General features: G+C 43.1%; 1 protein-coding gene across 6 annotated transcripts in view; it reads right to left on the bottom strand.

Moving 5' to 3' along the window:
• Positions 1-22,457, bottom strand: part of IDE (insulin degrading enzyme) — a 3,524,264-nt gene that overhangs the window by 1,613,665 nt on the left and 1,888,142 nt on the right. For all 6 annotated transcript variants that reach the window (XM_044056694.1, XM_044056696.1, XM_044056693.1 and 3 more), the window contains one exon: positions 14,064-14,186. In XM_044056694.1, coding sequence (XP_043912629.1) covers positions 14,064-14,186 — 123 coding nt within the window. The remainder of the gene's footprint in view (positions 1-14,063; positions 14,187-22,457) is intronic.

The raw sequence follows: 22,457 nt of genomic DNA, 5'->3' as shown, positions 1-22,457 counted from the left end.
ATGGGAGATCGTAGGTTTACCCCGGGGATTACTTCTGTGTCACTATTAGACAGAGGCACAGTAAACTAACCTTAAAAAAAGGGCACAGCAAACTCAAATCTAAGGGTGGCGAAAGCTAAACACACTCGGGCTAGGCTTATAAATGCCCCAGGGCAGATAGCCTAGTATGAACCTATGAGTCTTCGAACGGCCCTTTGGATTTTTTAAACCATAGTCTCCCCACTTCTTTGGTTCCTAGAATAAGGTCTCTGAGGAGTGGAGAAATGTATGCCTATGGCAGATAGGGTCTTACCATCTTGCTCACATGTGGCTAGGTTGTCTTTTACCTTGGGACCAAAAAGGGTGGATCTGTCAAAAAGGAGCATTGACGAATGATGCTTTAAATGGGTCTGCAAAGTCACACAAGCACATCCAGGAATGCCTTCTAATGACTATGTCTGCACCCGCTGCTCTGGTTATCTTCAGCTGCATGGGCAATGAGCCTCACGGAAAAATTGGAGATAGCATCAAGGGTTGCAAGCTGAGAGGAAACTTTGTCATGGATCCCTTCAGCCATTGCTCCTGAGAGAGTATCTGAAAGTTCTTTAATCAAATCTCTGTAATCTGGTAAAATGTGCCATATAACTCAAGGACCTTAGAACGAAGGTCATTGAAGTATAAACACGCTTCCCAAATCTAAACAATGTCTTAGACTCCTTGTTAGGAGGATGGATAGTCAGACTTTCTTCAGCGAGTTCCTTTTTGGTGGCAGCCGCTATCACCATGGCGGCAACAGGAATCCCAATGTGATTCATCTTCAGGGGCCGATAATATTCAGTCAGGTCTCTTGGGGATTGGCTCTATGGAATCGGGCATCTTCCACGCCCACTGAGCAATCAATTTAATAAGATCGTCAGTGGGCAGAGATCCAAGAAGTAGAGGGCTGGGCACGAAAACCCTCCAGGTATAATGATTCCTCCAGGAAGGTTGAATAGGGTTGCCCCCAAAGGAAACATCATCAGGGGCTGACCTGGGGGATCCTTCCCTCTCATCAAAATCAGTGTCTTCAATGAAGGACTCTTCCAGGGAGTTCAGGTGCTTCCTCTTGCATTTCTTCACATGGACTTCCCTCGGGGGGGGGGGGGGTTTGGGGAAGTGTCCGAAGAGAACACTAAAGTGGGAGTCACCTGGGAGTTTTGTGCCCTCTGTCCCAGGGGTGAAGCTGATGGTAGCCCAGGTCAAGAGGGGGTAGAAATCTGTCCCAACAGGGATGGCAAAGACTGAGTTCCCCAATGGGCAATGCCTTCTCCATTATCCTAAAGGCTGGCCACTCCACAGAGGGATGGGAGTCTGGAACCAAACAGGACTCCTTTGGAACCGGGGTCACACCCCGCACTGAGAAGGCAGCCTCTGGAACAGAAGCCTGGGTCAATCCTACAAAGGCTGAAGTACCAAGGGACATGGATGGTTGCAAGTGAAAAGACATTGATCAAAGCTCCTCGGACCAGACCAAAGAATCCCAATCCTGGGAGACCTCCGGTGCCGAAGGCTTGGAGAAACTCAAGACAACTCTCTGAACCGGAGAAGAGGATGCTACTGGAACCAAAGCAGTCGAGCTGGAGGAGTCGGAACAGAGAACTCCAAGGTCTTGACAGGAGTTGGAGGAGGAGGATATGGAGGAGTTGTAGCTCAGCTAGTTCTAAGGCCAGCATGGCTAGGAACTGAAGATAACCCCCTAACCGTCAGGAGCTGATCCACCGGTCTCAATATATCGGCCTCAGAAAGACTCTTAGTAGATTGAATAGAAGATGAGGAGGGAGATTTAAGGAGTCTTTCTTCTATAAAGGGACTCAGTGGCATATCTTTAAAAGGGTCAATGGAAGGACAGTACTTAGTTCTTGGTAGTTGTGATAGCTTTGGCACACAGGAATCTGTCAGTACAGAAGATGATGTTTTTGGTTTGGAGAGGAGCTTGGGTATGGAACCAGATAAACCCTTGGGTGCAGAGGAACTCTTCGGTACCGAGGATGAGTTAAGCAACTTCTTAGACTGTTCTGAGGACCTTGGAACCAAAGGCGGCCTTTTTCTCAAAACAGAAGATGATGATGAGGAAGTGCTAGTTTCAGGTCTAGACTCAGATAAGGCCTCATCAAAAGTTGTTATAAGAAGTCCTTTTAATATTAATTTGTTTTTGTTTTCAGTCAGGGTTCGTGTAGAGAACCCGTGACAGACTGAGCAGTCTTCCTGCAAATGGATTTTCTCCAGGCAATAGATGCATAATGAGTGATTGTCAGAATTAGGTATCTTGCCTTCACATTTCTGGCACCTTTTAAAACCTGAGATGCCTTTACCAGACTTAGGAGACTGTTGTTTTTGGTCAGCCATTGTAAGGAAAGAAATAACTGTTGTAACAATCACGCGACAAAGGAGACAAAGAGAAAGAAGCAAAGGATTTTTTTTTTTTTTTTATTAAAGAAAACACCAGCGATGGTAAAAATAAAATACCTAAAATAGATAACAGATAGGAAGAAACTACCAGCAATGGTACTTAAGTTCTACCAATGGTAGGAAAGGGAAAGAAGCAGAATAAGGATCTACGATAAAGTTAAGAGGAGCGAGTAGACAGTGTGAGAAGAACTAGACAGGAAATTCTTAATAAGGAATAAAAAAAGTAATTCAAAGAGGTAGAAAAATTAAAGAATAACTCATTGTTATAGCCAAGGCTCGAGAGAAAGGAACTAACACGTCTGGTCTGTGAAGTGGCAAATGAGATCCGGGGTAATCTCTGTGAGGAACAATTTGGTTAGTGCCTGGGTTAAGAGTTTGGACAGCGCGAGCTGGAAGATATAGCAGAGTCAGTTCTGAGATTCGGAAATGAACTCACTGACAAGGCTTGGGTGAAGACTGACAACATCAGATCAATATCTATCCTGACTTTGCTCTTGCTGTACTCCAGGCTAAACTTTATTGTAAAGGACAGCAGCAAAACATGAGCATATTGGGGTTACTTTAATGCACAACTGCAAGTGATGTGAACTATATATAATATGCCTACTTTCATTTATAACTGATGCTGCTCATCTCATCTTTACTGCAGTCGGACTGTAAATATTGCACATACACCCAAACTTCTCATGTACTCACACTATTCTACATAATGGATATATACCTAATTTCCCTCTATACATTGACTCAGCCTAGCACTGTTTATGCCCCTCTCCCATTTCATTACTCTTAATTGCTTCAAGTTTCTCTATGTTGCTGCTAATTCTATAATGACTGCTGCTACTCAATTTTCCAGTAATATATATATATATATATATATATATATATATATATATATATATATATATATATATATATGCATTTTTTTACCCCTGCATATAATCTGCAAATGTCTTATTTTCTTTGCGCAAATTTTCATTTTCATTGTTAATGTTTTATACATATTAAGTTTTACAACTACTGCTTTTCTTCTCAGACCTCCGTTGTAAAGGGTCTTTTGGCCAATCAAACTATCCCCTGCAAACAAATTGTAATATAATAAAATATGCATACAAATCAACAGATGCACCTGCAATATATTCTTTTACAAGCCAGACCATCTTAAACACTGACATCGTACAGGTGGATGGACTTTACATACAATGTATTCCCTTTGTAGGACAGAAAAAGGCTAAGTTTACAAGTAAATCCCTATCTCTGTAAAATGATCAGATAATGGTTAAATGAATGGGCATGACAAATTATAAGTTAGGGAAATTTGCAGTACAGTAATGAAGTACCAAAATACTAGGGCAATAGTTGCCTGAAATCTATATCTGGACCTAATAGCACCACAGAGAATCTCAGTTTAATACATAGGCTTGTTATTCTGTGCAATAAAGAAGCAACCAGATTGGAAAAGATGGCCAAATGAGTAGTCTCACAACAGTGGAATACTAATAAAATTTGAAAAATAAAACAAGAAAAGGCTGAAATACAAACTGGAAGATGAAGCAACCACTAAGGCTTCATCATATCAAAAACTCAGTGCATCAAGAAGTACATGTAAGCAGATATATCTAAACTGTCATATGGCACTCTGAAATATATACAGTCTACAGAAGCCATACCACTACGGCTGTCTGTAATGCAATAAAACTAAGTTAAAAAAATCATCTTTGGAACCATCTATAAAGGAAGCAAATAAAGAAAGTTGAAAAGCACAATCATCCACCAACCAGTTAGCAGCACTGAAACATCAAACCAAGAAAGGTTAAAATTTGAAGTCAACATGCACAGGTATACAGATAGAAGGAGGTACTCTGTTGTAGAATTCAATGACTAAACTGAGGAGTTGAGATTTAAAGCAACTTCATCACATGATCAAGTTAAGACTTGTCACACGTCAAAGATTCAAAGATAAAGTCAGTAAACATGAGAACCATGTGGATTTTGTAACATATCAGTCACACAATTTTTAAAAAGCTATGTCCATATCATGATGTGGGATAATAAACAATTGTATTATCAGAAGGACATATCAACTTCACCGGCCTTTTGACTGAGATGATGATTATTAGTAAGACAAGATCAGAGCTCACAAATACTTCTGGAAGTAAACGGTTATGAACACAATTTAGCTCAAATAGAAAGATGTGGATTTATCTTTCTGACAGAATACAGTGACTTTGACACCCAAAGCAGAACCAAAGTAGGCTCTCCCACTGTTCAGCATATTAAGCACTACATACCATCAGTTGGAGTGGATGAGTGAATCACGTCATCTTTAACGTGAATTGATTTATATAAGCTACACTTTTAGAGTCAACAGCATTAGCATCAATGGCCTACAGTGGATATAAAAAGTGTACACACCCCTGTTAAAATGCCATGTTTTTGTGATATAAAAAAATGAGACCACAGTAAATAATTTCAAAACTTTTCCCATCTTTAATGTGACCTATAACCTGTACAATTCAATTGAAAAACAAATCTGTTAGGGGAAAAATATAAAAAATTAAAAATGTATAATAAGCTGGTTGCATAAGTGTGCACACCCTTAAACTAATACTTTGTTGAAGTACTTTTTGATTTAATTACAGCATTCAGTCTTCTTGGAAAGGAGTCTACCAGGATGGCACATTTTAATATTTGTTCACTCTTCCTTGCAAAAGTGCTCCAAATCTGACAGACTGCAAGGGCAGCTCTTGTGCACAAGCCCTCTTCAAGCCACCCCACAGATTTTCTACTGGATTTAGGTCTGGGCTCTGGCTGGGCCATTCCAAAACTTTAATTTTCTTCTGGTGAAGCCATTCTTTTGTTGATTTGGATTTATGCTTGGGGTCACTGTCATGTTGAAAGGTGAAATTCCTCTTCATCTTCAGCTTTCTATCAGACGCCTGAAGGTTTTGGGCCAAAAATGACTGGTATCTGGAACAGTTCATAATTCCCTCCACCTTGACTAAAGCCACAGTTCCAGCTGAATAAAAGCAACCCCAAAGAATAATACAGCCACCACCATGCTTTACCGTGGGGATGGTGTTCCCTTTTGGTAATGCAAAGTATTGTTTTTGTGCCAAATGTACTTTTTTGGAATTGTGTCCAAAAAGTTCAACCTTGGTCTCATCAGACCTTAACACATTTTCCCACATGCTTTTAGGAGACTTGTTGTATTGTTTTGCAAATTTTAGCCAGGCCTGGATGTTTTTCTGTGTAAGAAAAGGTTTCAGTCTTGCAACCCCATCCCACAGTCCAGACATATGGAGAATACAGGAGATTGTTGTCGCATGTAGTACACAACCAGTATTTGCCAGAAATTCCTGCAACTCCTTCAGTGTTGTTGTAGGTCTTTTGGCAGCCTCCTTGACCAATTTTCATCTTGCTTTTCATCAGTTTTGGAGAGACGTCCAGTTCTTTGCAACGTCACTGTTGTCCTATATTTTCTTCAATTTTTAATAACTGTCTTCACTGTTGTTCCATGGTATATCCCAACACTGTTGAAATGTTTGTGTCTCATCTCCTAACTGATATCTTTCAACAATGAGATCCCTTTGATATTTTGTAAGCTCTCTGTGAACCATGTCTTTTGTTGTAGCAGGCAACTGAATAAATGTCAGGAAAATCCTACTAGGACAGCTGAACTTTTTTAATCAGAGACTCTTTAATTGATGGCAGGTGTGTACCCAAGAAGACTGAATGTTAAATCACCTTTTGATTTAATTACAGCAAAGTACTAGTTTAATGGTGTGCATTATGTAAGGTTTTGATGTTTTACATTTTTCCACTCAGATTTGTTTTTCAATTGAATTGTACAGGTTATAGGTCACATTAAAGGTGGGAAAGTTTTGAAATGACTTATTGTGGTCTCATTTTTTTATATCATGAAAATGTCATTTTAACAGGGGTGTGTACACTTTTTATATCCACTGTACATGTGACTCAGTGAATCCAGAGCTCTGAAAAAGCCAGGAAGAAAGAAACCAAGATTTTCCATTTTACTTAGGAGATACAAGGCTTTTAATGTACACTCTGGTTACACATAGATGTTTCTCTTTTTGAAGGAACAACACTTTTAAAGGCAGCGGTCTGTGCCGCTTAATGTGCGGGATATGTTTTATCCCATAGCACATTAAGTGGCACAGACTAAGTGTACTTTGTATTGTGCTTTGCTGAACATCCGTCTGCACAATGGCCAATTGCATTTATATCCACTTAGTACAGTATGGCTGTAAATACAGACAGACATTGTGCAGAAGGATGTTAAGCAGCGCACACCTGTAAAGAAAAATAGAAGCCCATCATAAAACCTTACAGTTCCAGAACATTAAAGCATTACATTTGCTAACTGTACCAGTGAAGTAATTCTGACCAACAACACTGTTTGAAATATACAGATGAGATGCAAACAGCTTTGGAGGATAATACTTTAACCAACAGTGTCAACAGTGCAAGAGGTAGCACACCCACCTTTGGTATAGAAGGCAGTGGGTTCTATTCCTACACCAGATAGAGCAATGGCTGAAGCTTCAGTGCAGCATAACAGGGACACTGCATTCCTGAGTGTGCCATCCTTCCAATAAGACATTAAACCAAGGCCCCATCTGCTTAAGATGGTGGTAGCTCAGGTGGATGTAAAAGATCTGACAGTATCTATTGGAAAGAGTATGGGAAATTCCTTGATGCTGTTGACAAAATTCCCTTAGTAGTATAAATACCATGCTGGGACTCCCTGAAAAGATGGCACAAGCTGAGTGGGACTAACCCAGACGATAAAGAACAAACAATTACATGCCTCATGTTCAATATATATTTTAAAAAAGAAATGCAGCTTTTCTCATGTTCCCTGTCAAGACTAAAGTCACTGAAGCTTCAACTAGATGAAAAAGGTCAATGTTTTAACTCAGCTGAAAAAAAAAAATTAAAGGAATTTTTCGTATAGGTTCATAGGTACATACTAGGCTATCTGCCCTAGGGCATTTATAAGCCTAGCCAGAGTGTGTTTGGCTTTCGCCACCCATTTTAAAATAATTTTGCTATGCCCTTTTTCGAGGTTAGTATACTGTGCCTCTGTCTAACAGTGACACAGAAGTGATACCTGGGGTAAACCTACGATCTCCTATCCACTCATCAAGATTCCTCTTGAAGAAAGTCAATGAGGGACTCTGACTAACCTGGACTGGGATTTTATTCCAGAGTGAAGGGAGCCTCTGGGTTATGAATCTGTCCCTCCAGCATGTCCTATTTATTTCAGTGCTGAGGTTTAAGTCTCTCGAGCGCGTAGCTCGATGGGATTTGGATTTTCTGAGGTGCAGCATGTCCATTAATTCCGGGTTGAACATGGCTTTATACGTCTGGCACAGATCGCCTCTGAGCAGGCAGTATGCCACTGAGTAGAGCTGGAGTTTCTTTAACTGGGCAGCATATGGCATCTGTTTGAGCCCTTTGATCCTCTTGGTGAGGTACTTTTGGGGTCTTTCCAGTTGTTGCAGGTGTCTGGTAAGGTACATCCCAAAAGGGGCATTGTACTCAATTATGGGCCTGATGAGGGATGAGTAAAGAGGCACGATGACCTCCCCTGATCTAGATGTGAATCCCTTCATGATTAGGTGGGCTATATAAAATGTTTTTCTAACCACTTTAAGGTCAAGCTCACCAGCACCTCAAACCCTCTTTACTTGTACATACTAAACTCCATGGCTGCTGCAGAGAAAAGAGGCCTTTACCCTCTGAATTACAGCAGGCATTAAAACAGAAAAGTACAGTTTTGTACCTACCATAAATGTAGATGTCCGATAGACATGCAACTGCAGTCATAACATGTGGGTTGTCCTGCCTCAGGCAGCCCTCGGTCGGCCGGATTCCAAAGTCTGGGTCCGACGTCGGCTGATGTCGCATTTCTCTCCGACGTCACAGTGGCTGGAGTACATAAGCATCAGCCGACGCCATTTTCTTCAGTGTTTCTTGCCCCAGATGCCAGCTGCTCTCCAAGGAAGGCTGTAATCAAATTGGAAGACAAAAACAGGATTCCAAACAAATAAATGAGCAATAAAACAAATACACCATAACAGATATCCCCAGCTAAGAGTAACAGGGATAGGAGTGGACCCTAGGCATAGAGGGGTATGGAGGGAGGGAAAATCCGACTGCAGTTGCATGTCTATCGGACATCTACATTTATGGTAGGTACAAAACTGTACTATGTCCTTCAAGAATGCAACTGCAGTCATAACATGTGGGTAGAATACCATAGCTTAGCTGGGGGAGGAGGAATGCTCTAGGAAAGAGATGGTGTGGCAATCAAACCCTGCAGGACTGCCGAAGCAAAGCCTGCTCTGGATCTGGAGTATAGAAGGAGATTGTAGTGTTTGGAGAATGTATGCACGGAGCTCCAAGTAGCAGCTTCTAGAATGTCCTTGGTAGGCACCCCTCTTAAGAATGCTGTAGAGGTGGCTGTAGCTCTGGTGGAATGTGGTCTGACATTGGCTGGAACAGTCTTTCCATGAAAGGAATAACAGAATCTGATGCAATGTCCAATGCATTTAGAAATAGTCTGTTTTGAAATTGCTTTTCCTTGGACTGCAGGGGCGTAAGCTACAAAAAGTTGTTCAGACTTCCTACTGGCCTTGGTTCTGTACAGGTAGTATTGAAGTTGTCTGCGAATGTCCAAGGTATGCAACAGTCTTTCCCCCTTATTCTCAGGATTGGGGAAGAAAGCAGGCAGATGAATGGCTTGATTTAAAGAAACCCTAGATACCACCTTTGGCATAAAAGTAGGGTTGGTCCTTAATGAAACCCTGTCTCTATGAAAAATAATAAAGGGTGGTATTGCCATTAGGGCCTGTAGCTCCGACACCCTTCTTGCTGAAGTAATTGCCAACAGGAAAGCGGTCTTCGATGAGAGAAATTGCAAGTCAACTGAAGCTGCTGGCTCAAATGGAGGTAGAGTCAGTTTTTCTAAGACAAAATTGAGGTCCCAGGCTGGCACTGGGGCCTTTCTTGGTGGCTTAATGTTCTTGATTCCCCTGAGGAATTGTCTTAGTAAGGGGTGAGAAAAAACAGGAGGATCAGTGTTGTATCTAGCTGAAATAGCAGATGCATGTATCTTTATGGAAGAATATGAGAGGCCGTTCTTTAACATATCTGCCAAATATTCCAAGATGAGTGGGATGTTCAACAATGATGCATCATGTCCCTTGCTGGTATTCCAAATGCTGAATCTTTTCCACTTTGCTAAGTAAACCTTTCTGGTGGATGGTCTTCGAGCCTCTGTTAGTATCCGCTGAACTTCCTTGGAGAGAGATAAGCTGAAGTTATTTATGGGATCTCCCAGGCTGTTAGCTGCAGTGTCTGTAGATTTGGATGCAGTGTTTCGAAATTGTGTTGAGTCAAAAGTAGAGGCCACTGGGGGAGGGCCCACCTCCTGGTGTGACATATGCTCTGTAGTAGTGGGTACCAGTGTTGTCTTGGCCAATCCGGAGCTATTATGATTCCCTTGGGCTTCTCTGCTTTGATCTTTAGTAATACTGAGGTCATCAGTGGCAGAGGTGGGAATGCATAGATTGCTAGGGAGTTCCAGTTGAATGAGAGGGCATCTATTTTCCAAGCTTTTGGATGGTATGTCCTTCTGCAAAATTTTGGTAGAAGATGGTTGAGGTGAGAGGCAAATAGGTCCACTTCTGGCTTGCCCCATGTCGAAGTGAGTTGTCTGAAGGCCTTCGGATGTAACCTCCACTCGTGTGGATCTGTGAAATTCCTGCTTAGGCTGTCCGCCAACACATTGTCTTTTCCTGGAACAAACTGGGATTGTAACTGGATGCTTAGGCTCAGTGATTTCTCCCAAAGCTGCATTGTCAGTCTGCAAAGGGGGTAAGAGTGGGTGCCCCCCTGCTTGTTTATGTACCACATCACAGTGGTGTTGTCTGTCCGTATCATTAAATGGCCTTGCTGGAGTTGGTGTTGAAAGGCCTCGATGGCATGATTTACTGCCAGCATTTCCTTTTGGTTTATATGCAGATGTGTTTCCTTTGGAGACCATTGTCCTTGTATACACCTGCCTTCCATGTGTGCCCCCCATCCAAGGTCTGAGGCGTCTGTAGTCATGGTCTGTGTTATCTGTGGTTTTTTTGAAGGACATACTTGTGTTTTCCTGGCTCACCGAGGCCCACCATAGGAATTCCTTTTGTAGGCATGGAATGAGTGGTATGATTGTCTCCAAGTTGTTGCTGTGTTGAGACCAAATGCTTTTTAGGTACCATTGAAGCTTTCTCATGTGTAGTTTTGCTAATGGAACCAGTTGAATGCAGGATGCCATGTAACCCAGGGTCTCCTTGCAGTCATCTGGGTGAGTTTTGCTAAACCTTTGAAGTAATGAGTTAACTTCTCGTGCTTGTCTTCTGTCAGGTAAGCCATCTGAGAGGCTGTGTCTAGTTTGGCTCCTAAGAAGATTATTTGCTGAGATGGCTGCAGTCTTGACTTTTGGAAGTTGACTGTGTATCCCAGTGCATGAAGTAAACGTATGACATAATCCAGGTTTTTTGTCAACATCAATTTGTCGTCCGCTTGTATGAGGCAGTCGTCCAGGTACGGGTAAATTTGTATACCCTGGAGCCTGCAATGAGCAATTACTGAAGCCAGGCATTTTGTAAATACTCTGGGCGCAGTAGATAAGCCAAATGGCAATGCTGAGAATTGATAATGCTCTGGCCCTGCAAGAAATCTGAGGTATCTTCTGTAGCTGTGTCTGATAGGGACATGCAGGTATGCCTCCTTGAGGTCCAGAGTAATCAGCCACGACTCCTTGCCCAGCATGGGAAGGAGTTGCTGTAGAGTCAGCATTTTGAACTTTGGTACTATGAGAAAGGTGTTTAATGTGGACAAGTCCAGTATTGGTCTCCATTGAGATTCTTTTCTTGGAACAAGGAACAGTCTTGAGTAAAACCCCTGGTCTTGTTCTTGTTGTGGAACTCTTTCTATTGCTTTCATTAGAGTCAGCAGAGTGATTTGCTTGATAGCCTCTGCCCTCTCTGCCCTCTGATTTTGTGGTAGGTTTGGCATGCCTTGTTTTCTTGGTAAGGTATGAAAATGAAAACTGTACCCTCGGTCTATAATGTCCAAAATCCATTTGTCCTTTGTCAGTCTGTGCCAGTTTTCTGCAAACAGAGATAATTTCCCGCCCAAGGGAGCTTCTAGTTGTTCCCTGGTAGGCGGTAGTAGAGGAAAGTCATTGAGTTTGTGGTTGTTGGGCAGGTGAAACCCCTGCGTCACTTCTTTGGTTTCCTGGCTGCCATTGTCGTCCCCTGTAAGGGCCTCTGTATTGGCCTCTTCCTCGGCCACGCCTGTTCTTACCCTTTGAAACTTTTCTGGATTAGGAAAGGACCAGTTTTTGAAGGCCAATTCCTACTGAATCTGGGGGTTGAACCTGGAGGAAATCTTTCACAGTCTGAACTGATTTTGCTTTTTCTTGATGGTCTTTAACACATCCTTAGCATTTGCACCAAAAGCTTGTTCTTTTCCAAAGGTGCATCCAGAAGTTTTGCTTTTACATGATCTGGTAGAGGTTGATCTTTTAACCAAGCATGTCTACGAATCACTGCCCCTGTCATAGCTGCCCTACATGAAGCTTCCAGTGCATCATATCCACACTGCAGGAAGTGATTGCTTACTTGCTGAGTGTTATGTACAGCTTCCTGCAAAGTCTTCCTGTCTAAAGGATCAGGAGAAGCTAATGTTTTTTGTAAATCTTCTAAGAAATAATCCTGATATTGTAACATATGAAAAAGGCAATTTAAAGCTCTCATAGATAAGGTAGTGGATGTGTAAACCTTTTTGCCCCATCTCTCTAATGACCTAGCTTCCCTGTTGAAGGGCAAAGGATTTTTTGAGGTGGAGGCTGAAACTCCTTTAGGCCCCTGTGAAATAGTTTCCAAATCAGCAGTATGGGCCCTGAATAGATGGGAATGAGTTTCTGGGACCCTGTAATACCTGTCTGGCTTGGCTGGAGCAGGAGGAAGAGAATCAGGGGTAGCACTAGAGTCAGAATACAAATCATCCAGAACATCAAGTACAGGAGGAATAGCTAAGGGCCTGTGCTGAGGCTTCTTAAGGAAAGTCCTAAGGCGTTTCCTAGAATCAGAATATTCCTGACCTTGCCACTTGAAATGTTCCCTCATGGTGTGCAGGACTTCCCCAAAAGAAATATCCTCAGGAGGGGAGGCCGAAGGGATGGAATCTTCTGCATCCGAGTCCTCATAGGTCTGGAAGAGCTCTTCCTGGCTATCAGAGTGGACAGAGCCCTCAGAATCTTCATCTGAAGGAGTAGGGTCAGAGGGTTCAACCCGGGGCCTTTTATCAGGAGGAGGCTGGGATGCTCTCTCAGGATGGGCCTGTGAACCTCTAATCATGGAAATTAAATCAGCAGCCATGGACATAATTTGTGTCTCCGGAGTCGGCTGAGGTAAGGATTTAGAAGTAATATGCTTTGTTTTGCTGGCTGCCTTAGCCCTAGTGTAGGCCTTAATAGACATGGCCATAGGGGGCCTGGCAGCTCCACGTGCAGGAGTGACCTTGTCAACAGCAATGGTCTTGGGCATTTCCTCGGTTTCGGTATCCGAAGGAAAATCTATAACTGGCGGAGTAATGTCTGGAATGGGAGTCGTCGGTAATGCGGTGTCTTCGGTTCGGAGCGGTGGAGAGACCGTCTCAGAGGGAACCGGAGCACTCGCGCTAGGTTTTGGCGTGGAGTCGGTGGTAGACGCGGGCCGAGGATGTCGGTCCCGGTCTTTTCGCTTTTTGGGAGTTTGCGATGTCGGAAGATACGACGGCATGGTGTAAGCAAAATTATCGCCGAAAAAATATTCAGCGAACTCCGCCCAGCACCTGAGAGTGCGCTTGTTGAAGCGAGCACAGGCTACACAGGCCGAGACGTCGTGGTCTGGGCCCAGGCAAGGGAGGCAGTAAGAGTGGAAATCCTTATGAGGTATTTGTTTACCACAAAAAAGACAATTGTTAACTTTTTCAGTAATTTCTGACATCGGCTGAGGCAAGAAAAGGTCCCCAACGGGGTACTTAGCTTTTTTGATGACTTCGGTATCGTAAAATACAGGAGCTGACCGACCGGCACTTGCGAACTGCTTCTGCTTCGGGCACCGTGCGGCAAGAAAGACTGAAGAAAATGGCGTCGGCTGATGCTTATGTACTCCAGCTGCTGTGACGTCGGAGAGAAATGCAACATCAGCCGACGTCGGACCCAGACTTTGGAATCCGGCCGACCGAGGGCTGCCTGAGGCAGGACAACCCACATGTTATGACTGCAGTTGCATTCTTGAAGGACATCCACATTTACTGTGATCTACATCTAAAGCAACTCTGGAATTAAAAATCATGGAAAATAAGTTATCAACTTTAAAATTGTCCACTTTACACTCATCCAAGTGTTGTACAATCATAGGTGATTTATCATTAACTTCTTAACAAAAAAATGAAAACTTTATAGAAACTCAATACCATACTCTGTAACAGATCTAAGCAAACGCCAGGTACACAGCAAGACTGATTGACTTACATTGCATAATTACTATAAATAAAGCCTTAAAATGGGTTACCTTGATAAGAGATGGATACTGTGCTGCGTCCTTTTCCAGTGTAAAAATTTCAAAGTTAGTGGGAATAAACTCATTCTTCATTGGCAGTTTAAACTTTCCATTCAAATCAGCATTTATCCATTTCTAAACAAACAAAAAAAATTTCCATAACATGAGTAACTCATTCAAGGATATGCACTTTTTAATTTAATTTGCATATGGTACTCAACCCATTTTTTTCTGATGATGTAACCAAATGGTAGCCAAAACGTAATACTGCTTACCTTAGCAAAATCTCTGCAATTATCATCTTTTTGTTGATTATTCACAAGTAAATAAACCTGGTCTACTAAACACATCTGAAGATGTCTATGAAAAGGAACGCAGACAGTAGTCCATTATACCACAGGCCTGTTGGAATTCAAAAAAGTTTAAACCGATTCTTTATCTCTCATGCCTACTCACAATCAGCCCCTTTCTTCTACTATGTTCATTCATTCTTGCATCTCATACACTTAAAAAGCAAGAGCCCTTTTCTGCCAACATGTTTTCAGGACAATAAGCTGGGGCTACAGTTGGAAGAAGGATGTCATCCAGGAAGGCCTTTTCACAGAAGTTCTAATCCCACATTATGACACTTTTTTTGTAAGTGTGCTGACAAGCATATTTTCAATGTAAAGCCACAAGCAGGCACACTTGGCAAGCACATGTTTAACATGGCGTTTAATGATGCCTATATCCTAGCAGTAATATCCAGCCTCTGCTAGGTGTGACCAACGTAGTAGACATTTCTGACTTCCATTTTCCAAGGACTGGATGAGCTACTTGGGTCACTACTCTGTCCCAGGTTGTCTCAGTCACAGTCAGTGGCACCATGGAGTTGGCACTACCAGAATAAAAATTTACATTCACTGCAACTTTCAGCTTTTTCCTTCAAACTCCATGAAGTCTGGCACCTCAATTTCAGGACAGAGTTAAATGATGCAGTCAGGCAACAGCTAAAATAAGTAGCCATAAAAAATATTGTCAACAAATTATGCCATCTTCGGTGGTAAGTCATAAGATTGAGTATAGTACAGTTTTGTACCTACCATAAATGTAGATGTTCGAGTGTAAACACTGTTACAGTCATTACACTTGGGGTTATCCTGTCGTCAGATGGTCCCGCAGTTGGCCAGAGCTCCAAAGTCTTGGTCCGGCGTCGGTTGTTGTCACCTCCTCCCTGACGTCAGTGCAACAGGGGTATACAAGATGCAGCAGACGTCATTTTCTTCAGTTTTTCTTGCCCCAGATGTCAGGTGCCCCCAAATAGGTAGGCAATACAAATTGCTAGTAAAAAATACAAAATAAAAGCAAACAACCATTTTTAGTTACCATCAAATACTCCCCATAGGTAATAAAGGGTATATGCCCTAGGTAAATACCAGAAAGTAAGAGGGGAAGGAGGGAGGGTAACATTGACTGCAGCAGTGCCACTCAAATATCTACATTTATGGTAGGTACAAAACTGTACTATGTTCATCGTGTTACACTGCTGCAGTCATTGCACTTGGGTGGAATCCCAAAGCTGAGGTAGGGAGGCTGGATCTATAAGGCATTAGGGGTGGCTATAAGGCCCTGCAGTACAGCAGTGGAGAAGCCACTCTGGATTTGGAGTATAAAGGCAAATGGTAATGTTTGGTGAAGGTATGCACAGAACTTCATGTTGCTGCTTCCAAAATATCCTTGGTAGGTACTCCTCTGAGGTAGGCAGTTGAAGTGGCTGTTGCCCTGGTGGAGTGAGATCTAATGCTGCTAGGTACAGGTTTCCCATGGTGGGTATAGCAGAAACGTATACAGTGTCCTATCCATTTTGAAATAGTCTGCTTTGAAATGGCTTTTCCCTGTGCTCCTGCAGCGTATGCTACCAATAATTGTTCAGATATTCTGAAAGCTTTGGTTTTGTCCAAGTAGAAGCGTAACTGTCTGTGAATGTCCAAAAAATGTAGTAGTCTCTCCCCTTTGTTCTCTGGTTTTGGATAAAAAGTTGGCAAGTGAATAGTTTGGTTTAGAGCCACACTTGATAGCACCTTTGGCATAAACATAGGGTTGGTTCTTAAAGACACCCTGTCCTGGTAGAAGATGAGGAAAGGTTCCACTGCCATTAGTGCCTGTAATTCTGAAACTCTTCGTGCTGATGTTATTGCCAGTAGCAGAGCAGCTTTCCAAGAGATTTATTTTAATTCTGCTGTGTTAACTGGCTCAAAAGGAGGTAATGTTAATTTTTCCAAAACAAAATTCAGGTCTCAAGTAGGTGTTGGTGCTCTACAGGGCGGCCTTATGTTTTTAGCCCCTCTGAGGCATTGTTTGAGCAAAGGATTAGAAAAAATTGATGGAACCATGTTGTAATGAGCCAAGATAGCTGTGGTGTGGATCTTGATGGATGAAAAAGAGAGGCCCTTGTCCAGCATCTCAGTTAAGTATTGCAGTATCTGAGGAATGTTTGGGACTAGAGGATCAAGGCTGTGCGCTTGGTTCCAGGCATAGAATCTCTTCCATTTGTCCGAGTATGCTTTCCTGATGCTAGGCCTTCTGGCCTCCAGAATGACATCCATAACAGCTTTGGAGAGAGGCACTGCTTGTTTGACTAAGGAATTTTCCATGCAGCTAGATTTAAGGTCTTTAGCTGGCTGTGAAGTATCTGATTGTTGTGCTGAGTCAGCAACTGTGGAATTTGTGGTAAAATCCAGGGTGGTTCTTGTGTTAAGTTCTTTAAGATTGGGTACCAGTGCTGGTTTGGCCAATCTGGTGCAATCAGGATCATTTTTGGCTCTTCCTGCCTGGCTTTTATGAGTACCTTTGGAAGGAGAGGTAAAGGGGGAAAAGCGTATACTTGTAGTTTTTACCAGCTGAATGAGAGGGCATCCACTTTCAATGCTTGTGGGTGGTAGCTCCTTGTGCAAGAATTTCTGTAATTGGCAGTTCGTTGGGGTAGCAAACCAATCTATGTCAGGGCTCCACCATTTTTGTGTTATCATTCTGAATATTTGTGGGTTCAGTTCCCATTCGTGTGGGTCCATAATGTTTCTGCTTAGTTCATCTGCCAGTGTTTTTCTCTCCTGGCAGGAATTGTGCTTGCAGATGAACTTGGTAGTTTAGAGCTGTGTTCCACAAGGTCATGGCTTGTCTGCAGAGGGGGTAGGAGTGTGTGCCCCCTTGCTTGTTTATGTACCACATAACTGTGGTGTTGTCTGTCTTTAATAGTAATTGTCCTGGATGCAGTAGGTCCTTGAAAGCTATAATAGCATTTTGTACAGCTAGCATCTCTTTTTGATTGATGTGGAAATGTCTTTGCTCTGTGGGCCACTTGCCCTGGATACATTTTCCTGCCATGTGTGCGCCCCAGGCGTAATCCGATGCATCTGTTGTCAGTGTCTGCCTGGCTGTGGGTTGAGTGAAAGGCTGTCCCTTGTTGAAGTGACAAGCTTGTGCCCACCAATCGAAACTCCTGCTGTAGGCAAGGAATTAGTGGTATAACTGTTTCCAAACTTTGACAGTGTTGAGACCATACACTCTGTAGGTACCATTGTAGTTTTCTCATATGCAGTCTGGCATATGGAATTAGTATTATGCAAGATGCCATGTAGCCCAAGGCCTGCAGAATTTTTCTTTTAGGGAGTTGGGTCTTTGTTGCCATTAATTGAAAATATTGAGTCAGTTGTCCTTGCTTGTCTGGCGTGAGATAAGTCATCTGGGCCGTTGTGTTCAAGCTGGCACCCAGGAATATTATCTGTTGTGAGGGCACTAGTTTTGATTTATTTTCGTTTACTGTGTATCCCAGGCAACTTAACTTTTTTACATACGCCAGATGATTTAGTAGAATGTCCTTGCTCTGCTTGAATCAGGCAGTCGTCCAGGTATGGATAAATTTGAATTCCTTTTTGCCTGCAAAATGCAATTACTGGTGCCAGGCACTTTGTGAAGATCCTGGGCACAGTAGATAAGCCAAAGGGCAGTGCAGAGAATTGATAATGCATTGAACCAGCAAGAAATCTGAGGTATCTTCTGCAATTTTGTCTGATAGGGACCATGCAGGTATGCCTCTTTGAGGTCCAAAGTCACGAGCTAAGCTTTCTTGCCCAGCATGGGAAGAAGCTGCTGTAGTGTCAACATCTTGAATTTCAGAATATCCAGGTAAGTGTTTAGTGTAGAAAGGTCCAGAATGGGTCTCCAGTCTTTGTCTTTTCTGGGAACCAGAAAGAGTCTCGAGTAAAATCCTTGTCCTTGTTCCTGTGGTGGTACCTTTTGAATAGCTCTCATGTCCATGAGTGCTGTAATTTGTTTTTGAGCCTCTGCCCATTGATTTGGTGGCAGATTTGGCATTCCTTTTAGCCTTGGAAAGGTGTGGAAATGGAACCTGTAACCTTGAAATACAATGCTGAAAACCCATTTGTCTTTGGTGATGCAATGCCAGTTGTGATAGAAAAGTGCCAGTTTTCCTCCTAAAGGGGCTGCCAAGAGAGAGCTGTTTGACAGCTGTAGTGGAAAGTCATTGAGGCTGTTTTGTATAAGGTTGAGGCCTGTCTTCCCTTTCTTTTTGGCCTGGTGTGCCCCATTGTCGAGGCCTGTAAGGACCTTGAGTCTGACCTCTACCTCTTGGACGTCTGTATCTGCCCCTTTGAGGTCTATCTGTGACTGGAAAGGACCAATTCTTTGTTGACCAATTTCTGCTAAAATGAGGAGGCTGAACCTGTAAGAAATCTTTCACCATTTGCATAGATGTTGCCTTATCCTCCATTTTCTTTAATACCTCCTCTGCCTTAACTCCAAACAGCACATCCCACTGCAAAGGTGCATCCAATAATTTGACCTTAACATGATCTAGTAACATATGTTCTTTTAACCAAGCATGCCTTCTAATGACAGAGCCTGTAACTGCTGCTCTACAGGAGGCCTCTAAGGAATCAAACCCACATTGCAAAGTATGTTTTCCTACTTGTTCAGCTGCATGCAATAAATCCTGCATTTCTTTTAAGTTAGGAGGGTCTGAATCTGGAAGCATCTTTTGTTTCAACTGAAACATCAAAAAATGCTGATATTTAGCATGTGAAACTGACAATTCAAGGCTCTCATTGCTAAAGTTGCAGACGTAAATACCTTCTTTCCCCATCTGTCTAATGCTCTAGAATCTCTGTCAGAGGGGACTGGGTTTTTTGCTGATGAGGCCTTAATCCCTTTGGGTCCCTGAGAAATAGTTTCAGGGTCAGCAACAGGGCTTTTGTACAGAAATTTGTGAGAGTCAGAGACTCTGTAATATCTATCAGGTTTAACTGGGGCTAGGGGTAAGGAGTCAGGGTTCAAACTGGATTCAGTGTACACATCATCCACAATGTCTAAAACTGGTGGGATAGCAAGGGGTCTGTGTTGGGGCAATAAAAGGAAGTCTCTGAGTCTTTTCTTGGATTCTGAGTAATCCTGGCCTTCCCAATGGAAATGCTCTCTCATGATATGTAAGGTCTCCCCAAAGGAGTAATCCTCAGGCGGAGAGGCTGATGGAACTGATTCCTCAGCATCAGAATCCTCATAAGGGGGTAAAGAATATCCTAGGTCCGAGGAAGAGTCAGAGGAAATGGACACCTGGTCAGAAGATTCATTGTCTGCATCCTGCCTGGGCCTTTTATCAGGAGAGGGATAGGACCCCCTGATCAGGGTGATTAGGTCTTCGGCCATTTTTAGCATTTGCTTCTTAGGCATGGAAGCCTGTCCTGGAGAGAGTTGTGTCTGTTTCTTAGCCTTTAAAGGGGGGCTTAGACTTAACAGAGGGTTTAATGGTTAACTGGGTAGGTCTGAAAACACCCTCTGTAGCTGTGGATTGCTCAGCTACTTCGGTTTCCTGTGTAGGTTTAGGATCGGTAAACTGAAGGCCTAGTGCTTCCGAAGGCCTAGCCAGCTCCACGTGGGAGTCGGAGGCGGTCTGTGGTTCTGTGGAAGCGGTCGTCAGGGGCTGCGTAAGCGCCTCGCTGAAAACCGGAGAACCGGCGGCGACTGACCTAGAAAAGGCCTCGTCGTCCGTTTTGGGCTTCGGATGCCTGTCCTTCTCCTTGCGCTTTTATGCATTGCGGTCATTGGGATTTCCGACGGCATGGTGTAATTGAATTTTATACCAAAATAATGTTGGGCAAAATCAAACCAACGTTTAATAGTGTGCTTGTTAAACCTAGCACAAAACCGACAACCAGTGACTTTGTGGTCAGGGCCTAGGCATGGAATACAGTAGGAGTGGAAATCCTTATGAGGTATTTGCTTCCCACAAGAAATACAGTTATTAACTTTTACTGACATCGGTCTGAGGCTAGAAAAAGTTTCCCCAATGGGGTACTCAGCTTTTTTAGAAGATTTCGGTTCTGGATTCGGAATGAAAATCTCAGAAGTCGGCCGACCGGCACTTGCGAACTGCTTCTGCTTCGGGCACCACGCGGCAAGAAAGACTGAAGAAAATGGTGTCTGCTGCATCTTATATACCCCTGTCGCACTGACGTCAGGGAAGAGGCGACAGCAACCGACGCCGGACCAAGACTTTGGAACTCTGGCCAAATGCGGGACTGCCTGACCCCAAGTGTAATAACTGCAGCAGTGTAACATGAACATCTGCCCTCCTCACTTATGATAACTTTGAACAGGACTCAAGTGAAGTGATTCTGGTACAGAAAGGAAGGAAGAATTAGTTTACAATTGTATGTTAAAATCTTCAACACAAATTAAAGCTGTGTGAGTGAACTCAACACCACAGCAGAGCTACAGATGGACATGTAGCATTAAAAATGGGCTTCTACTGCCTTATGTCAGTCCTTCATACAACACTATAATTTTTTTCCAACAGCTGAGTGCTTTTGTGTCTACTGTAGTAATATTTCATGCTAACTGTCAATACCGGATAAGATGTAGCACTACACAAAGATGACATTTCATATCACAGAGAGATATGCAATAAACATCAACAGCCACATGATTTGAGAGGAGGCTTTTGGCAAAGGTACCCTGCCCAGTTTCTTCTTCTGTTGCCTTCCCAAGACTAACAATTGTGAATCATCTCTTTTTAATGTGCATGTTTATCATAAACAGACTTCCTGGGCATGATTATGAAGGGTTGCTCAATCTACACAGTTTGATACCAATGTATTGAATAGGCAAAACCTGTAAACACAGAAAAAAAAAACAAAAAGATACAGGAATGCAAGAATTGCATGAATACCCCCAACTTACAAGAAAATTCATCTAATACAACAGGCTGCAGAGCTATGGCGGGGTAAAGTACAGTTGTGTACACTTACCATAAATGTAGATGTTAGAGTGCATTCACTGTTGCAGTCATCACACTTGGGATATCCTGCCAGGGGTAGCCCTCGGTCGGCCTGAATACCAGAGGCTTAGTATTTCTGCTTCGGTTGCTGTCACTCCAGGACTGACGTCAGTTCACCAGTGGCATAAAATTAGGCAGCCGACCCCATTACATCAGTTTTTCTTGCCCCAAATGTCATGAGCCCCAAAATAGGGAGCTAGGTTATGGTGGAAGAATATCACCAGTAGAAAGTAAATACCAAAATGTCTCTGTAAGGAGTGAGGGAGAGGGAAAGAAGGGGGGGGGTGGAGGGTGAGAAACCAGGACTGCAACAGTGAATACACTTGAACATCTACATTTATGGTAAGTGTACACAACTGTACTATGTTCTTTGTGTTTCACTGTTGCAGTCATCACACTTGGGTTGATTCCCAAAGCAGAAGAAAGGGGTGGAGACTGTCAAGACTAGGATGCCTGGCAAGACTGCAGTTGCAAAGCCTGCCATGGATTTGGAGAAGAGAGACGGGTGGTAATGCTTGGTGAAGGTATGAACAAAAGTCCATGTTGCAGCTTCCAGGATTATCTCTGGCAGGGACCCCTCTGAGGAAGGCTGCAGAGGTGGAGGTTGCGCAGGTGGAATGCATTCTGACACCCTTAGGGGGTGGTTTCCCATGGTATTTATAGCAGAAATGGATGAGGTGTGCTATCCATTTGACGATTGTTAATTTGGATATGGCCTGCCCTTGGCCCCTGCTGCAAAGCTGACTAGCAACTGGTCCGTTTTCCTAAAAGATTTAGTCCTACCTAGGTAGAATCTGAACTGTCGGTGCACATCTAGAGAGTGCAGAATCTAGAGAGTGCAGAATCCTTTCCCCGTTGTTTTGTGGGTTAGGGAAAAGGTGGGCAAATGAACTGACTGGTTGAGAGCCACACTGGACACCACTTTAGGCATGAAAGTTGGGTTAGTCCTGAGAGAGACCCTGTCAGCATGGAAAATGATGAAGGGTTCTACAGCCATGAAAGCTTGTAGCTCTGAAACTCTTCTAGCTGAAGTGATGGCCAGAAGCAAGTCTGTTTTCCAAGAGAGGAATTGTAAC

Source organism: Protopterus annectens, chromosome 14.part0 (assembly GCF_019279795.1).
Source record: "Protopterus annectens isolate FY-2018-M chromosome 14.part0, PAN1.0, whole genome shotgun sequence".
Lineage (NCBI taxonomy): Eukaryota > Metazoa > Chordata > Ceratodontiformes > Protopteridae > Protopterus > Protopterus annectens.
This window is presented reverse-complemented; position numbering and strand designations above follow the sequence as displayed.